The sequence below is a fragment of the Melanotaenia boesemani genome, chromosome 19, assembly GCF_017639745.1.
Source record: "Melanotaenia boesemani isolate fMelBoe1 chromosome 19, fMelBoe1.pri, whole genome shotgun sequence".
NCBI lineage: Eukaryota > Metazoa > Chordata > Actinopteri > Atheriniformes > Melanotaeniidae > Melanotaenia > Melanotaenia boesemani.
Window position 1 is genome coordinate 14,276,037 of NC_055700.1, and position 26,469 is coordinate 14,302,505.

The 26,469-nt window shown below is 37.5% G+C and overlaps 2 protein-coding genes across 3 annotated transcripts; one reads left to right on the top strand and one right to left on the bottom strand.

Moving 5' to 3' along the window:
• Positions 1-2,116: 2,116 nt before the first annotated feature.
• lman2la (lectin, mannose-binding 2-like a) lies at positions 2,117-8,765 on the bottom strand. 2 transcript variants are annotated; one of them, XM_041970538.1, is made up of 9 exons: positions 8,564-8,765; positions 8,072-8,190; positions 7,109-7,226; positions 6,935-7,017; positions 6,751-6,783; positions 5,172-5,333; positions 4,935-5,049; positions 2,458-2,580; positions 2,117-2,323 (listed from the first exon to the last, which is right to left on the bottom strand). In XM_041970538.1, the coding sequence occupies exons 1-9, from the start codon at positions 8,763-8,765 to the stop codon at positions 2,181-2,183; spliced, it is 1,098 nt and encodes a 365-aa protein (XP_041826472.1). In that variant the 3' UTR covers positions 2,117-2,180. The 2 variants fall into 2 exon arrangements, with proteins under 2 accessions (XP_041826472.1, XP_041826473.1); XM_041970539.1 differs by lacking the exon at positions 6,751-6,783 and having other exon boundaries at positions 8,564-8,756.
• A 1,083-nt stretch (positions 8,766-9,848) lies between these two features.
• On the top strand, positions 9,849-18,670 carry mtfp1 (mitochondrial fission process 1). Its single transcript, XM_041970553.1, has 6 exons — positions 9,849-10,017; positions 14,234-14,361; positions 14,859-15,091; positions 15,878-18,084; positions 18,196-18,378; positions 18,489-18,670. Exons 1-4 carry the CDS (start codon positions 9,948-9,950, stop codon positions 15,942-15,944), a joined length of 498 nt encoding a protein of 165 aa, XP_041826487.1. The 5' UTR covers positions 9,849-9,947; the 3' UTR covers positions 15,945-18,084; positions 18,196-18,378; positions 18,489-18,670.
• Positions 18,671-26,469: the final 7,799 nt, after the last annotated feature.

Consider the following 26,469-nt stretch of genomic DNA (forward strand, 5'->3'; position numbering starts at 1 on the left):
AGTTTGCTACAACGAATCAGCTCTCAGTGCCAGCTTGTTTTTGAATGACACATCAGTAGTTATTGCATGGTTGAGTGAGAAGCACAACAGGCACTTATCCTAAATAAGACCCACCCTGAAGTCTAAGACTTGGACCACATTGCACCTTTTCTCCACACAGGATCTGATAATGAGGGTTATGTAATTTCAAAATGGTCTATTATTAGTTTGTAATGTCAATAAGGAACGATTATTTTGTTCGAGGTTTGAAGTACCCTTTCCATGACAAAGGAAAGGGTACTTAACTGGGTTGGTTGGTTACAAAGCAAAATGAAGAATTATTTTGATGAAGAATTATTGTTTAAGTGCATAAGAAAAAAATTACACTGAAAAAACAAAAAGACCTGGCAAAAAATTATTTAAGAAATTTTTATTCTTTAGCTTGCCTTTTGGAAATCAGGAAATTCTCCATTAGTTACTTTCAGAATTATAGCAATCTTATGTCCCTGTATGAAGTAATTTGTGTTGCAGCATGACATACATGTATCACCTTAATGCCCAAATCTTGCACACACTTTCAATGAGCCAACTCAAATAAGTGAGGACAAACAAATAAGATATGACTTTTACATGTGGAAACTAATTTGTGGCTCACTGGATGAATGAGGCACAAAGGTTTCATACAAAACAAACAATAGATAAACAAATAAGGTAAAATGACAAAGTGGTTACAGGAAACAAGGAAGTGCTCATAAATAAAACATCTCTAAAGATATATGATGCTGACATTAACCTTGCAGTCATTTCCAGAACATGTTTACACAAATATGAAGATGCAGCAGTGACAGCGTGTCAGTGGCCGGATTTGTAAAAGGCCGTCAAACCTGTATATGAGTTGGGTTCACTGCAAAGAACATTTAACTGTGATGTTTCAACATGTAACTAAAGAAACACAAACCAAAGGTCATTTCAGTATTCACTGTGCAAAGTAAAAAAAAGTCATTGTTAACTTTAATAAAGCTTACAGGATTCAAATTTAAGATGAAACCCATTAACAACTTTCAATAAGAAATTTTAAGCTATTTTCTTAAAAGTGAATAAAATATCAGTGGAAAATATTCGTAAATGATTTTTAAAGACCAGTTAGAATAACTATATGTTCAGAATGACATTTTCCTGAAAGCCTGCTGATTCTTCCCATCTTCACATGCAGCAACAAGCATTCCTGTTTTTCATATGCTTTACATAAACACACTTTGACATGATGCAAATAATAGTTAAAAAAACCCTCTTCCATGCATACTATACTAACTTGCATACAACACAGCATAGTATACAGTAAAGGCCTTTATGATGCACAGAAAGGTGGAGATGCATCTGATAATTTGCCAGAAAATGTAATGGACATAAAAAATAAGGTGTAATTATTTAAAATTAATAATTGATTTCAAACAGTGCAAAGACAACATATCAAATGTTAAAAGTGGGGTAAAAAAATACAAACAGGGATTTTGATTCGATTCTGCAACACAGTGTAAAGAAGATGGGACAAGAACAACAGAAGACCGGCAGTGCTTTATAATGTTACTTCAGAAAAAAAAGGAGACACAACAATATAAGATCACTATTTCAAATAATACAATTTCTCCATTTACAACCTTTCATGTGTGTTTGTACTATTTTTTTTTAAATTTGTATTTTAATTTAACTGAGTTTTAAATGGTGTGCCGGCCACTGCAACCTGTTGTGTTTTATAAATGAGGCTGTATTTCTTTATTGTTTCATATGAAATAATGAGGAAGGACTCTTCAGATACTTGTTTATATTTCTCAAAGTCAGTATTCAAAATCAGTGAACTTGAAATTGGTACAGGAAATATGCAAGAACTTCATTAACTGTATTGAACTACAACAAAAAAAACTTTCATGTTGTTTCATGTTCTGATGCAGAGTTGGAGATGGTAAGGCTGAGTCGGTGTGTGTCAGGCAGGGGTTGAAGAAAAAGTAAAGTCAAAAAGTTCCCCAGCTGGTTCACAACTACCAATGGCAAAAAGTTGGAGTATGGCTCTTGCAGCAGGGGAAATGTGTATTCCATCTCCTGTCTGTCAAACTGTCTGTCTGTGTTACCATGCCCACGGTTATAACAGCTTGCTCCACAGACCACAGCGGGTATAACCATCATTATCTCCTGTCATATGGTCCTCAGTAGAAACGTTTACGTCGGCTCTCATTCCAGTGGCTGTAGATTACCAGGCCAATGACAATGAGGAAGATGCAACCCAGCATGGAGAAGAGCACAGTGAAGAAAATGGCTATACCACTCATCCCCTTTTCATTGTCTCCCACTGAAAGAGAGGGCGGCAGTCAGAAAGAAAGAAAGACAGAGATAAATGATGAGCAGTAAAAGTAAACAACAAATAAAATCATCTAACTTTGGAAATAATTCAGGTTTTCACACTGAAATATGTGTGTGTCTTACATCTGAGGAGATCCATATTATCTACACTGGGTATAGTTATTTCATCTTCTTCCTCTTCCTCCTCCTTTTTACTCCGCAAAACCGTCAGTTGGTAGAGTTTTAGGGAAATTACATCATGGTTATCTGTTGATAGAGAATATAAAATAAATTCACAAATAAAAAAAAAATACAGTGTAAATGAGAAGTGAGGATATGTTGTTTTAAGAGTCTCACTCTCCACCTCTTGACTTGGGAAATAAGATAAATCAGACACAATATACCATTAGCCTGGCTCTCACTCAAGGTCTCACTCATGGTACCAAAACAGCTCTGACCTGTGAAAGCATGAACCCAGGAACTTTGGATCCTGTGCAGAGTCCAAAATAAACTCTTAGGCTCATCTGTCAATCACATCTGAGCTGATAAAGTTTACCATCCAAAGCTATTTTAATGAGACTTAAGTTTGCATCACGCAGCACTTCAGTATGCATGATTACTTTCAGTTGTTACTATGGTGACTCACCTTTAAGACAATTTTAATTCATTATTTTTTAATTTATTAGTACCTGCAGGTACTGACTTAAATCTCTGGGCTTGTGTGTTGGAGAATGAGGCCTCCATGGAATGAGTCTCTTCTGCTGAAAACTATGGATGTCCAATTAAACTGGAATATAGGAGCTCAAAGACCAGGTACACTCCTTGGGCTCTTTGTCTTGTTTCCTGAGCTGCTCCTGGGCAGTTTTTTTCTTGCAGCAGGAACACTGTCCTGCATGGGGGAGGCCACTGTTGTACTCGAATGCCAAGGGTTGTCACCTTTGTCTGCATTAGTGATGGTGTAATGAAGCCCCATGAATGTGTTGAGTCTTTCTACCCAATTGCATCGCCAGAAGTATTATCACACGAGTCCCCATTTAACAGCTCATTTGGTAGTACTGACATCTGCTGGTCATTTAATGTTCAGCAGTCCACCTATCAATATGTAAACTACATACAGGTGGATATGTAAACATAATGATGAAACTGTATTATAAACTAATCTATAAATATATTAAAATATATGAGTAAAGTAATATATTTTTATCTATCTATCTATCTATCTATCTATCTATCTATCTATCTATCTATCTATCTATCTATCTATCTATCTATCTATCTATCTATCTATCTATCTTTTCAGAAGTTTAAAGTGTGTCATATCAAAATATTCCCAAACTGCTCACTGTAACCTTGAATTTCGCAGAGCATTTCTTTCATTTTCTGCAGCTTTTTAGCAGCCTGAATCACGAAACGAGACAATATGGACCTCGCTTCAGGCTTCATATGGACACACTCCCTTTACTCAATGCAGGCTTTGGGGCTTTTGTGTCATGTAACATGACTAGTTTGCATTTGTTTTTTTTTTCCCAGCGTTTAGGTTGGTAGTGCATGTCAAAGCAGTGTCCACATGGATGGATTGGTGTATAAAAACATTGTGTTACTTCAGGCAGAGATCAGCAGTGTTATAAAAAAAATTTTTGACATCCCTACTGTTTATAAATAGAATGCCCAAAAATATCATTATGTACATAGCTAAACAGCTACAGCACAAATAATTGGTTGAAATATAATATTTTCTTTTACTATAAATCTCTCATTTTTAATAAAAATGATTGCATTTCTGCACAAGTTTATTTATTCTTGACTTATTCTTTTTCACTTGCAACCGGTTTTAGTCATAAGTAGCTGGAAGTGATGCAGTTTAAGGTTTTTCAACACATTAAGGCAAAGGATAAAAACAACACTGAGGTAATGCTTTAACAGTGGATTACAGAAACTGCCCATACTACTAACTTTGAAAAGCACCCAAAGGATTGATATGCTGGCGGTAAATACTGTTGTTATGCTGCAGACTTAATGTTACACTATTTGAACTTTTAAAGACCCTTTCAATTGATTTCTTGAAGTCATGGATGAACATTTTCACCATTAGCTTACCAGTAAATCTTGAAAAGGCAGATTTAAAAAGGTGTGGTTCTATAATAAACAAACTTATGAAACCAATCCTGTCACGCTGAGGAGTGACACTATTTTTGTTTTTTTTAATTAGCAAGTTGAATCATGGCTTGTATATTGTTATTTATGTTTTACATGCTGTTTGTCAATGTAGTCAAACCTATAATATCGAAATTTTCGCCGGGCTTGATGTGTGTGCCAAATTTCACAACTTTTCATGGGTGTTTAGGGGGTCATATTTGGGCTCAAAGTCCTTAGAAGAATAATAATAAACATTTCAACAACAATAAAAAAAAAGTGTGTAGATGAATAAAAATCTCTCATATTAATGGGTCATTAATATTTACTTCAAGAGAAAAATAAATCCAAATAAACAGCAAGTGAAGCACTGGTATCATATACTGTATATCAGTTTGTGAGGAGTTCACAGAGATGTGGTTAAAAACAGTTCCAGCAGTGTTTGACATGGTCACGTCACCATGTTTGGGACACTAGGAGGCGTTTACCTGACAGATCTCCTGTGATTGCTGAAGCACCAAAATAATACCCTTGTGGCAGCCGCACCCCAGGCAGGTCCAGGCAGTCCCTCCACTCATGCTGGCCATCGATGTCTATCATCACCTGCTCAGCAGAGCAGTTAAAGAACAACAGTTACTTAGTTTGATTCCCTAAACAAGTTACAACATTTTTCAGCATATGTCAGCAGATAACTGGAGATAAAGATCAAAGTGTGTATCTCTCACCGTAAGCCTGCGACGGACATATCTGATGAAGAGGAAGGTGTCGTGTTTAAGGTTGCGCACCATGGCGTTGCAGCCACCCAGCTCCGTGGGCCGACCGTCGCGCTCATGGTCGTAGCTGATGCTGCCGTTCCCCACCATGGCAAGAACGAAGGGAAAGATCCTCTTATGGTTACAGAAGGAGAGGATAGACATGAGGAAGAAAGCTGACTCGAGTTGTCAGTGAACGCTGTTTTAGGTTTGAGAGATGTTGATCATAGAGAAGGAAAAATTGTAACATTACATGTTCACATTTTACTGAGCCATGCAAAATGAAGAGGAATCTCATTTATACTTTTACGATGCCTCACCATTTATTTTCACACTTGCAATCGTAAAACGTAAACAAAAATCAGAATGCAATGAAAACAATCTACCAGTTGTTTAAGCCCTCCATTTAACTGAAGATAGTACAAATACATCAAGTCGAATAGTGATGCAGAAATTTGTTATTTATTGAAAAATGTATGCTATTCTCTATTTAATGCCACAAATTTGTTTTGCCCCTTTCTTACACAGAATGTCTTGCTTATTTCAGCAAAACAATGTCAAACCAGTATGAACAGTATTCACTGGTATTAAAGAATCTGGGCAGCTACTATGTAAAGCAAAAGTGGGAAAACATTTTGCCGTCAAACTCGCAGGAAACAATCTCCTTGGTGCAGTCATGCCCGTTTCCCGTCTCTGAATGCCGTCTTCCTGCTGGTTTTAGATGTTTCCTGTTTTAACACTCTCAACTAAGATTAATGGATCATTAACAGGCTTGGGCAGAACTTGACAACATGCTGTTGGAATCCAGTTCCTTTGAATAAGGCTTGTTGGAGCAGGGAGACATCTAAAACAAGCAGGATGGGGCCCTTGAGGGGCAACATTGGACATCCTTCCCTTAGAAATAGGCATCACAGATGTAAATGAACCTGTCCTTACTATGTTGAAACATGATTTTCAGCATTAGTTGTATTGCTTTTGTACTATTTTCAGTGAAATGTAGGGTTTAAATGACATCAATGCATTCTGTTTATATATATATAGTTTGGAAACACCCACCCATTCAAATTTAATGGGTAGGTGTGTCCAACCAAATTTATATTTAACACTAAACATTAATAAAGCAGTTCCTGTTTGCACTCCACACATGCCACTGATAAAACACACAACAAACAATCAATAGGTGAGTTGACAGTGAAATCAGAGGACAATGATGATTTGCATTGATGATGTGCAGGCTTTGTAAAACACAGTATAAAGAATTTTTTCTGCTTATTATTATGAGTCTTTAAGACTCATCATATTGCCATATGTAAGTAATTTTACGTTATTTTAAATTAAAGTTGTATAAAATAAAAAGTTTGATGGATGTGGTGTGATTTTTTAACCTTTTTTTTAAATACTCTGAGCACAACAGCCAGTAAACCACACAGAAAACCATGCAGGAATATAAATATCACCAATAGAAATGTTTCAGATACCAAACGTGTTCAGAGAACCATGCGTAAGAGCCAGAGGAGGCTGTATAATGAGGTTAGACAGAGGGCCAGGTTACCTGTGTGCGGGGAGTATATCTCTTCTTCTGTGCCTTTCTCCAAATGATTGCACAAAAGAACAAATAAAGCCCCTTTACACAAATCTGCAACAACACCTGCCAGTGGCTGGAACTTGTCTAATAAACACACCCCACATTGTATTCACTTGATGGCTGAGATCTTAGCAGAGTTGCTGCACCATACCTCTATGTGTTTCTCCTCATTGGGATACGTATCCACAAAAACACCCAAGCCAGTGAAGTTGTCCATGTTTCCAAATACAGGACCTGCAGACACACGTCAGTACAGATGTTAAAATTTGTGGTAAAGCTTGCCACTACTGTTAATCAACTTTACATTATATCCTATCATGTATACCTTTCTGCATGCGTTCCTTGGTATACCAAATGGCTAGCCCATCACCATTCAGGTTCTTCTTTCCTTGCCCATGAATCTTAAAGTGCACTTGCATCTCCCAGTCCTTCAGATTGCATGGCTAAAAATACAAAGCCACAGAAACACAATGTTCACCACAAAAGAGGTAAAGATATGAGAGTTACTTAGAAGCACCAGACCCCCCTAAAAATATAAATTTGTCAATGAAATGTCCTCCAACTGACATGAACCATATCTAATCCTTACTTACAAATTGAGCACTATCACAATAACAACCAAAGCATATCTAAATCTAATCTCTAAACAGTAAAACAGCTGTAAATATCGGCCTCCAAATCTTTAAATCATTAGTAACAAATACACCCAATATCATTAAGGTACCTCGCTTTCATATTCCTAATCCAAGTGTGTATCAGGAATTAAAAAACTACAAATTATAAAATACAATTTATAATAATAAAAATCAACCCAGCTGACCTGCACAGTTCAGAATAAAGCTGAACATTTTAAAAGGTTCATTGTGTGGGATGTAGTGACCCACCATCAGTTTTTAACCTCAAAAACCCACTACTCTGAGTATAACTCACTGCTAAACCTATAGCTAGAAGAATTATGTAGATTTTCAGCAAAATAAATAAGTTATAAATGCAAACTAGCTAAGTTGTATGTTACCACCTAATGAAACCTTGCAGGCCCTGACAGATATTCATTCACTTGATGTTTCAGATAATTAATAAATCATATCTTTAGGTTTTGGTGTCTTTAAGGATTTTATGATCATTTTGCTGCATTATGGCACAAACTCAGACCTGAATGTACTCAGGAAGCATCATGAACAAATATGAACAATTTATAATCCGAAACTTAAACAATTAATTGCTGCAGCCCAAAATACAGAGGACACTGACGCTCATGATTCGCAAGGTTTTCAGAGTGCATACTCACAATACGGCTCCACACCGCCCCCTGCCTGCTCTGCATGTCAGGTGTGAGTCGTACCTGGTCGGTGGTTACCATGGCATCCCCCATCAGCTCCCAATGGGAGGAGCTTGAAGATCCTACGCCTGAGACCACAAATGACACCATGGTCATTACAAAAGCTGACACAACTTCACAGCTCGATTAACATAACGCCAATGGGCCCTGCTTTGACAGCAGGGGCTGGAAAAGGTGACATGAAATAAACATAAAGGTGAAAGAACACAGAAAGGGGTATACTTGCTCTGGGTCACTATAACGAAATGACAGCTGGATGCCACGGTAAGGTTAGGTTAAAAAATAAAGGTTTGGACTATTTTAAAAATAACAGATATATTAATCTAATTTAAAAAGAAAACAGAACATCAATCTGGTTTTAATGGCTTAACGCATCATTCTGGAAACATCTGTCTCATCAGCCTGCCCCGGTGCACCACAGCGACTGTACGGACGAGATACCTTGGTAAGGCTTGGACAGGGAATATTCCCGCTTCAGAAACTCTTCCATTTCGTGATCGTCATCGGCAAAACACCATTTTATAGTTAGCAGAAGAAAAATGTAAGTGAAATATAATTTTAAAGGCATTGTATTTCCCCTGGAAATAAAAACGAACGGTGATTTGGAGTCGCAGTAAACCCTTCTGCTGCTGACGGGAGCCATCGTGGATCAAAACTCATCCCACCACATATAGACATCTCCGTTCCTATTGGGCTACGGTGTTGTATGGCTTATTCCTATTGGTTAGTTTGACTGTCAATCAGAATATGCAATTATTATTGGATGTTCTTAACAAAGGTTTAAAATGACAAACTAAGCCCAATTTAATAAGGATATTATAATAATTATAATGATATAAAATTTCCTTATAAAATTTGGAACTTAGGTAATCTCAATTATCTGCAAATTTACTATACAAGTTTTTAAAAACATCTATAAACTCCATTCTCGCATTTGTAGCATGTTAAATGGTAAGTAGCTCTTAATACTTTCTTGCCTTGCTATTTAATCTGTTTTGTATTTCTGAAACCAAAAGCAGACAGTAACAGTAGCATCACATTGCATGCAACAACTAGGGTGCAGTCATATGCTCAACATGTAAACTTTGATGAAGGGACCTTGAGATGTAAAATGCACTGTTAGACAAAATACATTTTTTTACATAATACATAAAATACAAAAAAAGAAAAAAAAACTGACAACAACATACAAAATAAACGATAATTATAATTGTTTTTGTGTTTTGTCAAACAATGCACTGCTTTTTGTATTTTTGTGTTATGAAATTATTTGTTTTCTCGAATTGAAATTGTAATTTAAACGTCTTTCTTTATTAATTGCTGTCGTGTGTTAACTCTCATGGCGACTAGAGTAAAGTAAAAAATAACAGAATAAAGTTAAACTGAATGAGATTGAGATTCTGTATGTATAGCAGAGGATAAACGGACAGTTGACTATATTAGAACTGGAACAGAGTTATCAAGATTAAAACCTGTTTTAATATTTTTATTATACAAACATGATGGCTATCCTTCCAAAAATTTTTGATTCTTCAAATATTCCACACTGTTTCTTTAAAGCATTTTTATATAAATGTTTTTTTTTCTTTGTCCTTTATAAAGGTACCACATATAGCATATGTTTGCATGGTTTGTATATTGCTATGTTTGGCTGTGTTTGTACCGTCCCGTGTCTTGTGTCGGGTTGAGGTTTGGGGCGTTGAACTGCAGCCAGTTGGAAGCTGTGGTGACGACCACGCCTCCTTCAAGGTCCCCGCTGTCTTTCTTCTTTCCGATACGCTGCCCGAGTTTATGAACATCATCGGGGGATGGAATAGAGGGAAGTATGGATCCCAGTGAAAGGAACGCAGGCAAAACGGTTGACATTTATCGTGATACATGGGTCCGTTTTCTTGGTATGTATTTATTTTTATTTGTTATATTTGGTGCAGCGTCGTTTTTTCTTTGTAACGATTCAAAACAGAGCTGCAGAGTACACCGGAACGGTTATGAGACTGGAGCTTTCTGCTAGCTAGCAAGGAGGTAGCATAGCTGGCTAACACTCTTTTAAATATCTATTTATAGAAAACTTGTCTGTTGAAGGACATTTTGTCACCAGAGGAGGTAATAGGTCTCTTAGACTGACCATTAGTACTACTACTCCTAGCTTATTTTTACTGCGTTATATAACATTAGTGAACTAGGTACACACGTTTGTCCCCGTAGTCCTGATTTAGCAAGCATAGTTGTTAAGCAAGTTGAGGCAGTGACTCATAACCATAAAGGAAACACCCATGGCCGTAATCTCACTCAAACTGAGACATTAAATAGACTGTTTTGCTGATACAAAGCGGTATCATTTAATTCCTCCCTTACATTAGTAATGTAAACATTTCATTAGTTTACCCCATGAAGAAGAGCATGCAGTGTACAGTCTGAAGGGCATTTATAGTGCAGCGGTTCCTACTTTAACTTGATGCCTCCCGGACTTCTATAGCTTAGTAACCATGCTTTGTAAATGAATCCATTTATCCCCCCCTCATAAAATCATAATCCATTTGCTTCCAGCTTTAATCCTGCTTGTTCAGTATAATCTCCATTTTCACATTTGGGATTCTGTACACAGAAATGTGAAACTGTGCATCTCTTTGTAATTTTACTTTTCAGCATGTTTATGCTATTCAGCTTATAAATTGCCTACTGTACCAACATGTCAAGTTCTATAAATTTGTTTTTATACTTTATTTGGTAGAAATATAGAATTGTAATTACATAAAGTTGTTACATGTGTAATTACATTGCAGAGTAATATCTCAAATGCTTTTATGAAATTATTGCAAAGGCCCCCTATGCCATAAAAAAAACTTCTTAATCCGAATAGTAATATTTAACCATATATTTTCTAGATTAAACCAATTTGAAGATACACAAATATTACTCTTTTCATGTTTTGGAGCAGAGCAGACCATGCGTTTTATTCAGACTGTTAGTTTTAACATACTAACATAAGATATAATGTGTCCCTAAATCCCTTAAATCTAAAATGTGTCCCTAAAAAGTGTATTTTTGCTAATGTAATTTCATATATACAGTATCTCAAAAAAGTGAGTACACCCCTCACATTTCTGCAAATATTTAATTATGTCGTTTCATGGGACAACACTGCAGAAATGACACTTTGACACAATGTAGTCTGTGTACAGCTCGTTTAATCGAGTAAATCTACTTTCCCCTCAATAAAACTCAGCACACAGCCATTAATGTCTAAACTGCTGGCAACAAACGTCAGTACACCCCCTAAGTGAAAATTTCCAAATTGGACCCAATTAGCTATTTACCTCCCCGGTGTCATGTGACTCGTTAGTGTTACAAGTTTTCAGGTGTTAATGGGGAGCAAGCATGCTACATTTGGTGGTATCTCTGGTGGGGGGTCAGCCTGTCGTTGGCTCAGACCATACGCCGCACACTGCATCAAATTGGTCTGCATGGCTGTCGTCCCAGAAAGAAGCCTCTTCTAAAGATGATTCACAAGAAAGCCTGAAACAGTTTGCTAAAGACATACAGACTAAAGACATGGATTACTGGAACCATGTCCTATGGTCTGATGAGACCAAGGTAAGCTTATTTGTTTCAGATGGTCTCAAGTGCGTGTGGCGGCAACCAGGTGAGCCGTACAAAGACAAGCGTGTCTTTCCTGCAGTTAAGCATGGTGGTGGCAATGTCATGGTCTGGGGCTGCATGAGTGCTGCCGGCACTGGGGAGCTACAGTTCATTGAAGAAACCATGAATGCCACCATGTACTGTGACATACTGAAACAGAACATGATCCCCTGCCTTCGGAAATTGGCCCGCAGAGCAGTATTCCAACATGATAACGACCTCAAACACACCTTCAAGACAACCGCTGTCTTGCTAAAGAAGCTGTGGGTAAAGGTGATGAACTGGCCAAGCATGTCTCCAGACCTGAACCCTATTGAGCATCTGTGGGGCCCCCTCAAACGGAAGGTGGAGGACCTGACATCTGTGATGCCATCATGGAGGAGTGGAAGAGGATTCCAGCCTGTAAAGCTCAGGTGAACTCCATGCCAAGAGGGTTAAAACATAGCTGAAAAATAATGGTGGCCACAAAAAGTATTGACACTTTGGGCCCAATTTGGACATTTTCACTTAGGGGTGTACTCACTTTTGAGCAGCAGCAGTTTAGACATTAATGGCTGTGTGCTGAGTTATATTGAGGGGAAAGTAGATTTACTCGATTAAACGAGCTGTACACAGACTACATTGTGTCAAAGTGTCATTTCTGCAGTGTTGTCCCATGAAACGACATAATTAAATATTTGCAGAAATGTGAGGGGTGTACTCACTTTTGTGAGATACTGTGTATACTCTAAATTTCTCCTTTATGATCCAGATCTTCCTCCCTGTTTAAGTGTTTGAATTTCTTATCTGCTCTTTTTGTCTGCAACACCTTTAAAACACACCCACACTCTTATCACACTATCCTATCTTCTAAAGCAAGAGTAAACAGTAATCTATTGTACCAAGCATCACATATTTTCACAGTAGCCTGATTCCTTTCTTTTAGAAAATCTTATCCATGCTCACTTTGTTTTCATACAGCATTAGATAAATACAGCTTTTATCACTTCCCAAGTTCAGGCAGGCTACAAACAATTAAGGAAATTAAAACTTTTTGCATAGCTCTGTATTTTTCTAAGTTCTAAACTGTGATATTTACTTTGCAATTTGTGCAGATAAAGTGCAGAGTCTTAACTACACTGCTGGATAAACTATAGCCATTTTCACACACCAGGTGAGGCCATGTGTAAATTTAGCTTTTACCACAGGAAGGTTTGTGCTTATAAGAGTTACTGCTCCATATTCTTAAATGCTGGCATTTATTTTGAAATAAAATGGTCATCATGATGTAGGTAGGGAGATGTATCTGCCATTTTTGACAGGCAATAGTCTAAAATTCATTATTTACCTTCTTACACGACGGGGAGGAAATGAAAGGCTCCTGTCATTTTAACAATATGCAGTGGGGCAACTGTGTTTAGGCTGTGTATGGTCATTAAGTAGCCAGCTCTTGCTTTTCACTGGTCCCTTTGAACTACTGGTTTGCTTTTCAGAAGAGTCCCAAATTTTTGATAAAAAAAATATGAGAAATACGCAAATGATCCCCGGCTGAATTGGCATTGGATGTCTCATAAAATCATCATTTTTTGAAGAGGTTGAAATGAGGTGAAATTCAGTAGTCTACTTCATTTTAAATTGATAATTTACAACATATCTTTCTCTAAAGTGCAGTGTTTGAGCAGCAGCCGGAATTTTGCCAGCAGCACCTACAATAGATTTATGTGGTAGCAGCAGAATATGACTCCACCATGCTCTGGTGGTTCTTTTGTCATTGAAGCAAAAATAACACTCCCTATGTGACTGCAGTTAATTTTACCACCATGTTTTGCACAGGTGACTTCTTAATAAGAGATCAAGGTCATTTAAGTCATTCTAGTCTCAATAAGTAAACATTGCATAATTTTCCAAACATTGCTCTCTGTTCCCACCATGACTCTGTCCAAGGTAAAGCTGAGGTTCATTAGCTGCTAGTGTGTGTGTCATCCTAGGAAAAAATGAGTAATTGAATGCTTGAAATACACACAGTGCAGTTACACATCAAACCTTGTCATTCTGGGGTCTGCTACTGAAAAATGGCTTTTTAATATTTAATGCTCTGACACTCAGAAAGCCAGTAAACCTGAAGTTATTATATTAATCATTGTATGGTTCTGACGGTTACTTTTATAGACCTGAAACTTATCATCCTGTTACAGCAGGGCTGCTCAGTTCGATCCCACAAGGGCTGCAGCCCTGCAGGTTTGCAATGTGTCCCTGCTCCAACACAGCTGACTCAAATTAATGAGTCATTGTGCTGAACTTCATATGCTGTTGGATTTGTTTAATTTGAGTCAGGTGTGCTGGAGCAGGGACACATTAAAAACCTGCAGGACAGTGGCCCTTCTGGGACCAAATATAGTAGTCCTGGATTACCGCATAGCTAACAAAGGCATCATTTCACAATTGGAAGACACAAAGAAAGTTTAAGACATATCTTTTTTTGTATTTCCCCAGGCTATGCCAATGAAGTCGGTGAGGCTTTTCGTGCTCTGGTGCCGGTGAGCTTTGTATGGGGGAGCTATGCTGTGGCCACCACGTATGTTACAGCTGATGCAGTGGACAAAGGAAAGAAAGCAGCTGTGGTAATATATTACTATTTATTTATGTTTTCCAGTCAATTCATACACCATGAGAAGCTTCATCTGTAGCAGTCCGTGTCTTTATATATCACGTGTAGTATTCATTTTCATACTTTCTCGCCACCTCGATCAGCTATTAATTAAAGCTAAATAATCCGTTAATAATAATAATAATCCTAAATTAAATCCATTCAGCCTCACTTCATTGAAAGTGCGGAAGTGACAACTTTCCCCTTCACGCTTTTCCGCGTTAACCATGCCCACCTCAGATGTCTGATCAATCATACAATACTTCTGGGAGTCCTGGGAGAAAGTTCAAGAGAACAATCTGCAAGATGTCCCCAACTACGCTCGCAAGATAACATTGTAAAATATCGGCATATCGGATATCAGCCAAGAATACTATGTCGTGTATTCCTATTTTCTTTATTTTGTTCATCCACTGAGTTTACAAACTGGTTTGCAATCCTCATTCTCTGACCCTCCATCTGTTCCTCAAGGCTCATGGGGACAACCCAGGGAAGACAACACGGGTAGCAGTTGCAGTAGTGGACACCTTTGTGTGGCAGGCTTTGGCCTCTGTGATCATCCCAGGCTTCACCATTAACCGTGTGTGTGCTGCGTCGCTGTACCTACTTGGCAAAACTACCAAGTGGCCCCTGCCTGTTCGCAAGTGGACAACAACAGCTATAGGCCTCTCCACAATCCCTTTCATCATTACGCCAATAGACAGGTTCGTACATGTTGAGTTGTGCCTCAGTTGTTTGTAGACACAGATTATGTTAGCTGCTGTTATGAAAGATTTTAAAATAAGTAAGTAGTGAAACATGATAAATACCTTTAGCTGCATGTGCTGCTGCATCATGCACAAGATCAGTAGTGGCATTTTAAACCAGCACTAATCACAGTGCTCATCAGAAAACATATTCAAGCTGCAGTTTTAGTGAACTTGGTTTTAATTATCCCCCTTTTGATTGGACAGAGAAGTTAATGATTTTTTGTTCTTTTTCAAAGGACAAAATGAGTAAGTAACGGTGGACTCGGGTCCAAAGACATTATTCGGAAATGCACAAAGGGTGTTATTATGAATACTTTTTCTACTTAAATTCCTTTTAAGTATTTGTATTTGTTAAAAAGAAGAAAAAAAACATGTTACATGTCTGCTTCCTTATGTGAGCATAGTCCAGTTTTCCCCAGTTTGCCTTGTTTTAACTGTTAAACATATGAAAGTGAAAGAAAAAAATCTTCCTGGATCCTGGTTTATGAAAAACATGGACCAATATTAGATTTAAGTGTTTGTTTGTAATTATTATAAAAGTTAATTGAAGAAGACATAAACCAAATTTGAATTATCTCCCCTAAGACTGGTGCTACAATGTGATCCCTGGTGATACCTGCTGGGAGGAGGTCCCCTTCCATGTAAAGTGAAAGTGTTTCCAGGACAACTTCTGTTTTATGAAATGGATTTTGAGATGATGCCTTATGTATATCTAACTCTTCCACTCTCTGGACCCCGTAGGTCAGTGGATTTCCTTTTGGACTCGAGCCTACGGAAGATCTACAATGAGGAAGAGAAGCACAAATAGGGCAGGATCATACAAGATGGACCATCCCACCTGGGAATATACCAGCCCAGTCTGTGAACCTTTACTGACCATACAGAGCTTGTGTAAAGGAGCCTTTGATGGCGCAAGATTTCATACTCAGTCAATGATACCAATAATACATAGTTTTTAATGCAGGATTAAAATATTTACTTACTCATATTGTTTGTTGGAAGTGAAATCCTGCTATATGGAATATCGTCTGAAGATGCTGAATTTGAACCTCTCAGGGCAATCTGGGTTGCATCACAAAAAACAACTTAAATAGGAATGTGATAGTATAAAACTATACGACCCCTCCACCTTACACAGAAAAGTCCTTCTTCTTTGGCAGGGTTTTGGTATCTTGACATATTCCTGTGATTTTACAGGCAGAGAAAACCTCCAATATTGCCCTTAAGGGCCTTAGTTGTGAGCCATTACTCTGACTTCCAGAGCATCACTTCACGTGTAGACATCAGTGGTTATACTTTTAATAACCACATTTTTTTTATCAGCCATAGTCAGTGGTACTGTAATAAAAGGCCAAATAAGTAGTTTGCCATAGTCTCAATCAAAGTTATTAACTTGATTGCTTTTGTTTGCCTTCTTTGCACCATAGAGTTACAGTTTATAGATTCTACTTACTGTATAGTTATCGATATGTACAATACTGTGATGTGTTGTAGTTATCTTAGACATAGTATAGCTAATAGTCCCCAGTACCAATAGTTAGGAAGCCTGTACTCATTGATTTCGATTAATGAGATTGTAAGTTGCATAATTTGTACAGTCTGTGCGGTTAATTAGAGTTAGGAAAAATTAAACTGAGAAATTAGACTTTGACTCCTCCACAAAAGCCATATCCTGTGGGTCAATTCAGTGTGTACGCAGTTAAAATTTACTGTTGCACTTCTCAAATACTTGTGAAGGTCAGTGTGTTATCTATGCAGCAATTAATTAAGTTAATTGCGAAATTGACAAAAGTTGATGACCTATAATTGATCTTTTCTGTGTGGAGTAAAAGAAGCTGGTGTATTTCATGCAGAGCTATGCAAAGAAATCTTGTGTGTGTAGATAAGCTTAAAAAAGAGATTGTTTTCCTTTAATAAAGAAAATAATTTGTGGTTGCATCACTTTTACATTTATGTAAATTTCATGAAAGGGAAATCTAATAAGCTGTCACTGTAAGGCAGCAGGGAACATATTGTCACTTTTTGTGCCAGTATACACCAGGGTACCAGTTTAGCCTTCACTGTTGTTTAATGTGTCACATTGTGAAAACTTGGAGTGAATCATTAAGTTTAATTGCAGATGTGAACAAGAGATGCAACATTGTCAAAAAAACACTTTAACCGTGCTTGTTTTGGTGGGATTTTGTCACTGAAATTCATGCTGTGTGCATGGTGTATTATGTTTTCAGTTAAATTTGGTGTCAGCAGTTCTTAGGAAGTTTGATTAGTCATAGCAAGAAAAAATCTCCAAAGCACAGACGGCCACTGTTATTGTCACAATGACATCTGTCCTTTCTTGTTTTGATGTGCAAATATTTGCCTTATCAAAACGTTTATTATTGCTTTTTTTTCCTGAAAATCTTTTATTCAGTTTTTTATGTCAGACTTTACTCATAACCTCATCAATCTGAAAACAAAGAAAGGGGTCTGTTTGCTGTTTGAACATTTTGGACATGTCTATGGTGCAGTAATGTTTCCGATCTTAAATAAAACAAACTGTTTTGTTTACTGCAGTTCACATGATATTCTGTAACTTCTGGGCTACTTAAACTGTGCATAAATAAATAATATTTCCGAAATATCTTTGATTTCCAGCCTCTCAGCAATGATGTCTATTAACAGAAACAAATTTTTTACATTGCTTTCTGCCTGGTTTTAGTTCAGTTTGTTTATGCTTTACCAACTTAGACTTAGAGAGAAAAGGTGCCATGCAAGCGTCAGTTTAATCTACATAACAGGGCCGCATGAGACCAGCTGAATTAGTCTTGATTGAGTCCCAGCTGATGCCACTTTTGATGATGAAGGGTCCAAATATAAAGCAAAGGAAAGCCAACCACTGGCAACGACAGACATGTTTGTGTTCTACTTTGTGTTTTTGGGCCAACTGGCCATATCAGCTGGTCAGTCAGGTGAGTGTTAAAGCAGCATTATGTGTGGTTTCTGTTGACCGAAGGTTGACAAGTCAGGGTTATTGTAATTGGTCTTCTGCCTTCATACTCCTAATATATGTGCTTTTACAGATATTCCTCAGTATGCCAGTGGCCAGTGGCTGCTGAATGAGAATCCACAGTATGACATAGATGGAGAATCTTCACTACTAGAGGATAACATGTTGCCTGAAAATTCCTCCATGGCTGTACTGCCAACAATTGAGGATCAGAACTTGCAGATGACTCCAGAGTCCTATCTTCTGCTAGGACAAGGTGGGTTGTTAATGGGTTATTTTTATACTTGCAATGTCATGTCTTTTTGTAAAGGTTTTAAAATTCAACTTTAATTTTTTATTTTTTATATTTTATTTTATTTTTTTAAGGTTCCGATGAAGTTCATGACTCAAAAGTGTGGAAAATTGTTCTAGTAACTGCCATCCTGCTGGTGTCTTTAGTGGGATCTCTGGGTGCAGCCTATTATCTGTGTGTCTGGAGAGGAGGCAGGATTCACTACCAGCCTCAGAGGACTTATGCTTGAATGTAAATAAAGCGTATGCTCCAACTTCACTGTATTGGGCTGTTTGTGTGGGAAGACTCGGTATCACAAGTCTGCCAGTGTTAACCATATTTTCTTGTGGATAAGCAAGGATACATTTGGTTGAGACCACTTATCTGAAGCAACTGGCTTTTGGTGAGGTTTGCAAGGTTAATCATTGGTACTGAAATTTAACAGAATTAAGAGTCGCATCTGCCTTTTTGTGTAAACTAGACATAGGTGAGCATCCTTAACCCATATATCCTGGACCAACACATTTCTCTTTGACGGTTGCAGTGGTGCATGTTGCATCACTGCAGGTGTGAAAGTTCATGGAGATTGCATTTAAAAACTTTTTTTTTTTTAAACTGGAGGTTTAACCTCTTCTTTGTAGAGTAGAAGACAGTGACTCTTTTGGAGCTATTAAATGAAGCCTCAAGTCTGCCTTGAGTGAAGGAAAATGAGGATGTGGCCCAGGATTGCCGGTTCGATCCTCGACCAAGTAGAGTTCATGGTCACAAGCCCAAACAAATATGCATGGTCAAAACCCCCACCCTCCTCACAACACACACAAACCTGAAAATATATATTGGTATCGGCCCAGTTTTGCTTATTGGGCCTGAGTGTTAAGTTGGTGACATCAGCGATATTGCCGCCAATATATCGTGCATCCCTGCTGTGTAGAGATCTCTTTTGTTCAGGATCTTGATTCCATGTGGGATCTTGTAGTTGGTGTAATGACCACTAGATGTCATCACTAACATTGTTTTTGTTACTCCAGTCAGATTTTATGCACTCTTACACCTATAAAAGTTTTATACAAAAAAAAAAAAAAAAACTGAACGCATATGAAAATGTTTTATACATCTGAACCTTGAGAAGTTTCATGACATCTGACAATAGTTTAGGCCATATTTGTCTGACACTCATACTTCTATAATAGGGATGTAAATTTGAATGAATGGCTCTTTGGACAGTTGTGACATTTTTGTGCAGCTTTTGTGTTTACATTGTGTAGATTAGAATGCATGCATATAATACAATGTTAACTCAGCAAAGCAAATAAAAGGATCCTGGATTGTGAAACATGGTAACATAAAATACCCATTGTGTTATCTTATAAAATCATCTAAATGATTCCCAACAGTGACAAAACAGCTTTTTAATATATTCTCTTTTCATAAGACCTTTAGTCTGTAGTTTCTCTTATAACCCCCACCCTTTGCAAAACCTCTTTCTTTGAAACCTCCACTTCAGGGACTTGCTGGCTGCCTCTGGCAAACGTTTCTGACCTCATATGAATTCATCTTCCGCAGAATTATGGCAGAAGTGGCTGTCGGGCTGTTGGCATAGCCAGTGTGCTGTTAAGAGTTAAGAGTAATGTTTTAATTCAGTGTCAAGCAAGTGAGCACAGATCAAATCCACAAACATTTATAAGTCCTCCTTGAGCAATATCAGGTGGCATTAGGGGGCCCAAGGAGACAAAAAGCTGATGAATTGAATTAATCTCCCCTGCCGTGATGGATGGGCCTGTTCACAGGGGGGTTGGAAAATAGGAGCATTGTTCATCTGTCACTCCAATTGCCATGTCCCTCTATGATTTGTGCCTACGTTGTGAAGGCCACAAGTGGCCAAAAGACCTCCCTTTTCCCTTCTCATTCATCTCTCTGCTTTTCTTTTCTTCCTTTTTTTCAGAAACTCAGCCTTTCTATTGCTCCTATGCACCCCCACAACCCCTGCTAATATCCATACAGGCAGATGCAGAAATACAAGCCTTGAGTCAAGGCAAGCAAACGTAAATATCTGTCACCCTCAACTGATTTAATGGGCAGTTTGGGGGGTTGCATTATGACTTATCAGTATTAGTGTGTTATATTAAAAGCTTTTTAGGGACAGCTGGAGTTTGGTAACAACCCAAACATGTTATAAACATTTCTGAGGTTACATACATTATTCCATAACATTAAAATATGTTCTGGACACAGAAGATTCTTTTAATGTCTTTTGTAAGTATTTATTCTTTCTGTAATGAAGTCCATGTAAGTACAATGTGGAAGATCTTTGCTTTAAGTGGAACTCTTGTTTGAGTTGCTTTGTTCTGATTTAAACAGCTGATAATAAATTTTGTGTAATCATCTGTGCATAGTGTCACAGATTTAAGATGTAACTTTGCAATGCTGCTTAAATGTTGTGCTAAACGTGTGTTTTGGAAGCCAGGGTTGATATGCTTTATGAAGTCTTTATTGTTCTTGAATAGTTAGACAGACTTAAACTTGTGAACTAGATGAGCTGCCTTCTTGGTTTGAATGTTGTTTCTCCATCACCTGTCCTTTTAACAGCAGGGCAGCTGCTCTTGATTCTTGCAGGTCATTCAATGGAGAAAACAGAATGAATTTCTTTTTTGTGCTATTGTGGATAATAAATTAAATTGTAACCATTTGTCAGATAATATCTGTTACCAGGGGGCTAAAAAGAAGAGAAGAAGACAAATATGAGATGGAAAAATAAATAAATAAATGTAAGGGAATTACAAGTAGGGTAACAGTTTAAGCTAAACACCACTATGGCACTAGATGCAGACCTGTTTATCCTAAAGAAAATGTGGTAAGCAATTGGCAGGATTCTCCTCTTGCACATGGAACTCTTCCACAGTATCAGTACAGTCTTAAACTGCAACTGAACCAACATCAAAAGATGTTCACTTGTGCACAGTGACATGAAAATGTTAGAATTTAATAGCAAATCAAAACACAAAGAGATGCAAAACAATAAAGAAGTCTAAAATGACTAAAAAAATAACATGTTTAAAAGATAACAAGAACGTTCCAAAATAAGTAAATTTAGAAACACTTCATCCACAATTGTGTGGACCACTGAAAAACATAAAAGAATAAAAACAAAGCAAAAGAGACTTGTAAGAAATGCAAAACAACCTGAATAGATTAAAATATCAATGGGAAAATAAGAAAGAAAAAGCTTTATCAAGACAAAAAAGAACAGAAGACTTCAGCGAGATCCAACCAGAGAAAAAACACAGGGAAGCAAGAAATAATAAAATTTTTTTTTAAAAAGAAATCTCTGTGCAAACAGATGCAAAACCACAATTCAAGTGAAACAACTGCTGAAAAAGGCTTCAACTACATATAAAATAGCCACCAATACCTGTAAAAACACTGGTTACTAACTATAAAAACTCAAAGCACATCTGGAGCTGCTCTATCATTTTCAGTCTGTTGCCTAAAGGAGAGACCGGAGACGTTAAATAAGTCTCAAATACTGACCCCATGGTGTTTTCATCAGGAAACCAGACATTTCTGTTGGTTTCTAATCCAAGCAGATGTTGAATGTTGCCACAAGATAACAAACATGATAGATTTAGCCATTAAAGTATCTTCTGTGTATTAAAAAGAAGAAAAAAGGTATTTATGATTTTATAAACCCAAAGAAGAAAATTTCTTTCACTTGACTCCCAGACAAAATGGCAAACAGCAAAATGGCTCTCTTTAAAATACCATAAACTTACATGAACATTTGTTTTGAGCTATAATTCTATTAAGCTGCAGTAGTGGATACTACTGAGCTCTCCCTCCACATAAATACACACACACAAAGAGCTCTAAGTGCCCCCCTTTAGCGAAGGACTATGTTTGTGGAAAGGCCACTTTAGGGGCACTAACTGAAATGTTTAACATTGGCTGGTGAATTTATTGAGGTCAGCACAAGGCTACGTTTTGAAACACAGAAGAGGGGGGGGGGGGCATGTTGGGATTGATTTCCATGAATGATTTTATGCTGTGAGCGAAAGTGAAACAAAAGACTATCACAGCACATCAAATCATAACACAAAAGAAATAAGGGAAGGCAAGATAAAAAATGAAGGGCAAGGCCAGAGCGGCGTCTCTGAGCATTAAACTAATAAATATCTCGATGTGTCTCTGAAATGTGAAGACAAAGAGCAGAGAGGTTTCTATTGGATAACCTGGTATGCTGATTTGATCAAAGCTTTTCCTCTTGAAGGGGGAAAAATTAAGACATCATTTATTGGAACTGTATAGTTTGTGACTGATTTTCCAACAGAAAAAAAGAAAGAAAACTTATTCATAATTATCAAGTATCTTCACACTAAATGACACATAAGTAAATGATTGAAATAATTAAGAATATATAAACAATGGATCAGTAGGTTTAAAACATTCAACAAAGCAAGTGACAAATTCTGATTCGACAGTGTGATACAGGCCGTGTGCTCTGTCCTGGCAGAGCTCTCCTTCTTTGTGAAATGAATTAGGAGGACATGAAAACTGAGCAGACCTTCTGCTATACATTATGCATGAGGACCTTGAAGGCTCCTGCTGAATTCTGTTCAGGTGGCATCAGAAGGAGCAGCCAAGTGGAAATGCTGGCTGGTCACTTAAAGCACACTATCTGTGGTAATCTTTCTACTTGAAGGCACCACACACGGCTTGGGCTATACTCTCCTACTTGCAGGTTGAAATATGCAGTGCAGCCTGGTTTCTGTTATGGCAACTTGAGGTTTACTGAAACAACTAGGGATTAAAAGTCTCGCTCTAACCCTCAGGCTCTTCCTTGCCCTGTGTAAACTAATATTTGATATCTAAATTAAAATCTATATTTTGTTCACAATTACTAATTCCTTTATCTGTGGTAATCATTGTTGTCAGCGCCACCAGAGGCTCTCTGTACATGTTATCTTTGTATTGATGAATTTGACGTCAATCTAAAATCAGACAACATACTACATGATTCTCAATGTTTTATGTCATTAGATAGCATCTAATTTCCCATCTCCTGAGTTATCTTACTAAGGCATTGTCTGCTCATTGTGAAATCAATTTGTCATAGAGCATGATGAGCATGCACACACAGACAGACAAATACACACACACACAGGCATCTGAACACAAGCAGTTTGGTTTGGACCAACTGTTAGCAAAGCACACATAACCTTTTATAGGGAACCTGGAGTCAGAGTTATTATGATTCATCCTCTGGAGACTGGGATTGGATTAAATTTCAAGGATTTCAATCTAATGAGTTTTTTTTTTTTTTTTTTTTATAGATTATAGATTTTATAAAAGAAAAAGACGCAGCCTCCAGCTCTGTGAAGTGAAACAAATGTGACAGTGTTTTAAACGTGACTTTTATCTGTTATCTATCTGATTCCAGTAGTTGTAAAACAAAGTCTGCCTTTACAAAAACACAAGAGAAAACCACTCTTCTTGTCATTTTACTGATTACCTCTGCCAAGATGGTTTCAGCTGCTAATTTAAAATCTTTTTCAACGTTGAATAATGTTAATTTAAAAAACTCGTATCTGTTTTAGAGTAAAATAAAATACAAGAGGAGTTTGCTTTAGGTTGGGGCCATGCTTGATAGGATGCTGCATCCTGTTTCTTCAACATTCTTGGCTACTTAACTTTGCACTGTCATCAAATCTTTTGGTTTTATGACTTTTACATGAAACATAAACAGTTTGAACAGACAATTATCATCTATGTAGGCAGTTGGTGAGATGAAGCCATATAAATGCGACATTATATTCAATAACATTGTAGTGTTGATCTAGAACATCATATAAATGCATTATTGCAGTGCTCACTTACATTTAGACCACAGAGAATTATTTAGTAAAGGTCAGTTAAGACTAAATATTTGTTAAAATTTTGTCATCTTTATTTGGGGTGGCACCTGTGGGGCAAGTCAGATTATAGGGATGCCCACCCCTCCAGGCCCCTGCCTTCTTATAAAGACAACAAAACAAATAACTATATTAAATGAGGGGATTGTCAAAGCCATATGTACACAATTTGAGAGTATTTTTTAATTCATCTTTATAAATTGCTTATCTTGGAGTTTTTATTGCTGGGTAAATCCTTCCCTTTTTACTGTCTCTGCCAGTCAAATAATTTGCAAAAGTAATCAAAATATTAATTGATTAATTGATGGCAGGTAGACAGACACTTGACAAGCATATTAGTGGAAGACAATTTTTCAAGGCAGCATAAACTAAGAAATTTACTGTATGTGTGCAGGAATCTTACAGAGAGATAAACAGTTAGACAGTCTTGTTTCTAAGAGTAAAACCAGAAGTGGACTGAGCAGTTAGAAACAATAACAACAATGAGCTGATGACAGTCTAGGAGGAGAGGAACCTGCAGACATTCTGTGATTTAAAGTCTCTCTCTTTCCCTCTCTCTGGCACTGCTATAATTTTCCTGGCTGGAATGATGGATGAGGCGGTGTCAGCCCATGTTCATTATAATGCACACCATCTATTCTTCTCAGCCAGACTCTCCGCGCTCCAGGAAATGCCAGAGCGGTATTGGACCCACGAAGAGAGGCGAGACTCCCATCTGATTTTATGGAGAGAATTTGCTGCTAGGTGTGTGTTAAGTCAGCGCGCAGTAATCCATCAATCACTAATGAAGATACTGTGAGGCCACTGCTCTTTCTTAAGAGAAATACATTCCTTTGTGGGTGTGAGTGATGAACACCCTCAGATGACCTTCATCACTTGCAATATGCTCATCTTGAATTAATGATAATGAGAACCTATTTGCTGATTTGTCTTTGTGCAACAACATCAAGGCAATGCTTGCATATCTAAATAAATAAATAAAAATAAAAATAAAAATAGATGGAATTAATTATTTAACCCTCTAACTTAAAATAGTAAAAACAATTTTATTGTTTCTTTTAAAAAAATTGACTCATATTGACAACATTAATAAAAAACATTGGACTGGGACATGTTTAGCAATGTGAGGACAGGGGCTGTGTCTGAATGTCCACCCTACTCCCTAACCCCTTGTTCACTACATAGGGCTGCACTATATAGAACACTACATAGTGACTCATTCTCTTGGCAATTCGGGCACGAAACTGCCTATTTCCTCGCCGCAAACCATGTGACTACCAGCTATCACCATGGCAACCACAACTCACGTCAAGATGTCATTCCAAATCCAATCCAAAGCTATGTGTAAATATTTGTATTTTTATTCCTTATGTTGTATTTTATTCTTTGTTGCATATCTACTGAATAAAAAAATGTTTTTTCGCCTCTTTGCGCAATGTTTAGCTTCTGCCACAATGCATTGTGGTCTATATTGACCCGTTTAGTGACCAACGATGCTCACTACTTTTCAAGATGCATTGTGGATAATTTTAAGTGCCCTACTTTTTTTCTCTCTGGCCATTCGGACACCCCTACAAAATGGCATGACCCATATATAGGGCACTATGTCGGGAGTAGGGTGCACATTCGGACACAGCCTAAATATTCGGAAACTGGAGAACCATGCTGTTATTTGAACTGAATGTAGTTTGGCGTCGCTTTGGACTTAAAAATTGCCCCAAACGTCAACATTAATAGTGTACAGATTAAGCTGCTGGAACCATGTGCATTAATACCCCCCCAAGCAATACCATCATGTGCATCATAACATCAACATCAACATAATAACTTTACAGCTGGACACTGATAACAGACTGGGCCACAGCTTTCACTATTTTCTTAAGGAAGGGAGGCAGCACTACAAAAATTTGCTAGATTTTTGCACTTTGGTACCCCATATCAAAGGCTAACTCAACATCTGTCTTGCATCCAGTCTTCTCTCAGAGCTCTGTCCAGCTAGTAAAAGTCAGTCCAATATTGAATCTTGTCTCATCTCATTGTCTGTCACTATCTCTCTTTCCTTCCCTTCAATAATGTCTTGTGTTTCTTTGCTAAAAACATCCAGTGTGTTCATATCCAATTGCTGGCGTGTGATGTGGTACTGTGAAGCAAAACACAGTTGTCACTTGAT

Coding starts and splice junctions, on each gene's coding strand:
- mtfp1 (XM_041970553.1), top strand. CDS start 9,948: ATGGATCCCAGTGAAAGGAACGCAGGCAAAACGGTTGACATTTATCGT. Junction 14,362..14,858: donor AAGGAAAGAAAGCAGCTGTG/GTAATATATTAC, acceptor CTGTTCCTCAAG/GCTCATGGGGACAACCCAGG. Junction 15,092..15,877: donor ATCATTACGCCAATAGACAG/GTTCGTACATGT, acceptor TGGACCCCGTAG/GTCAGTGGATTTCCTTTTGG.
- lman2la (XM_041970538.1), bottom strand. CDS start 8,765: ATGGCTCCCGTCAGCAGCAGAAGGGTTTACTGCGACTCCAAATCACCG. Junction 6,784..6,934: donor ATGAGGAGAAACACATAGAG/GTATGGTGCAGC, acceptor ATTTGGAGAAAG/GCACAGAAGAAGAGATATAC. Junction 5,334..6,750: donor GATATACTCCCCGCACACAG/GTAACCTGGCCC, acceptor TGTAACCATAAG/AGGATCTTTCCCTTCGTTCT.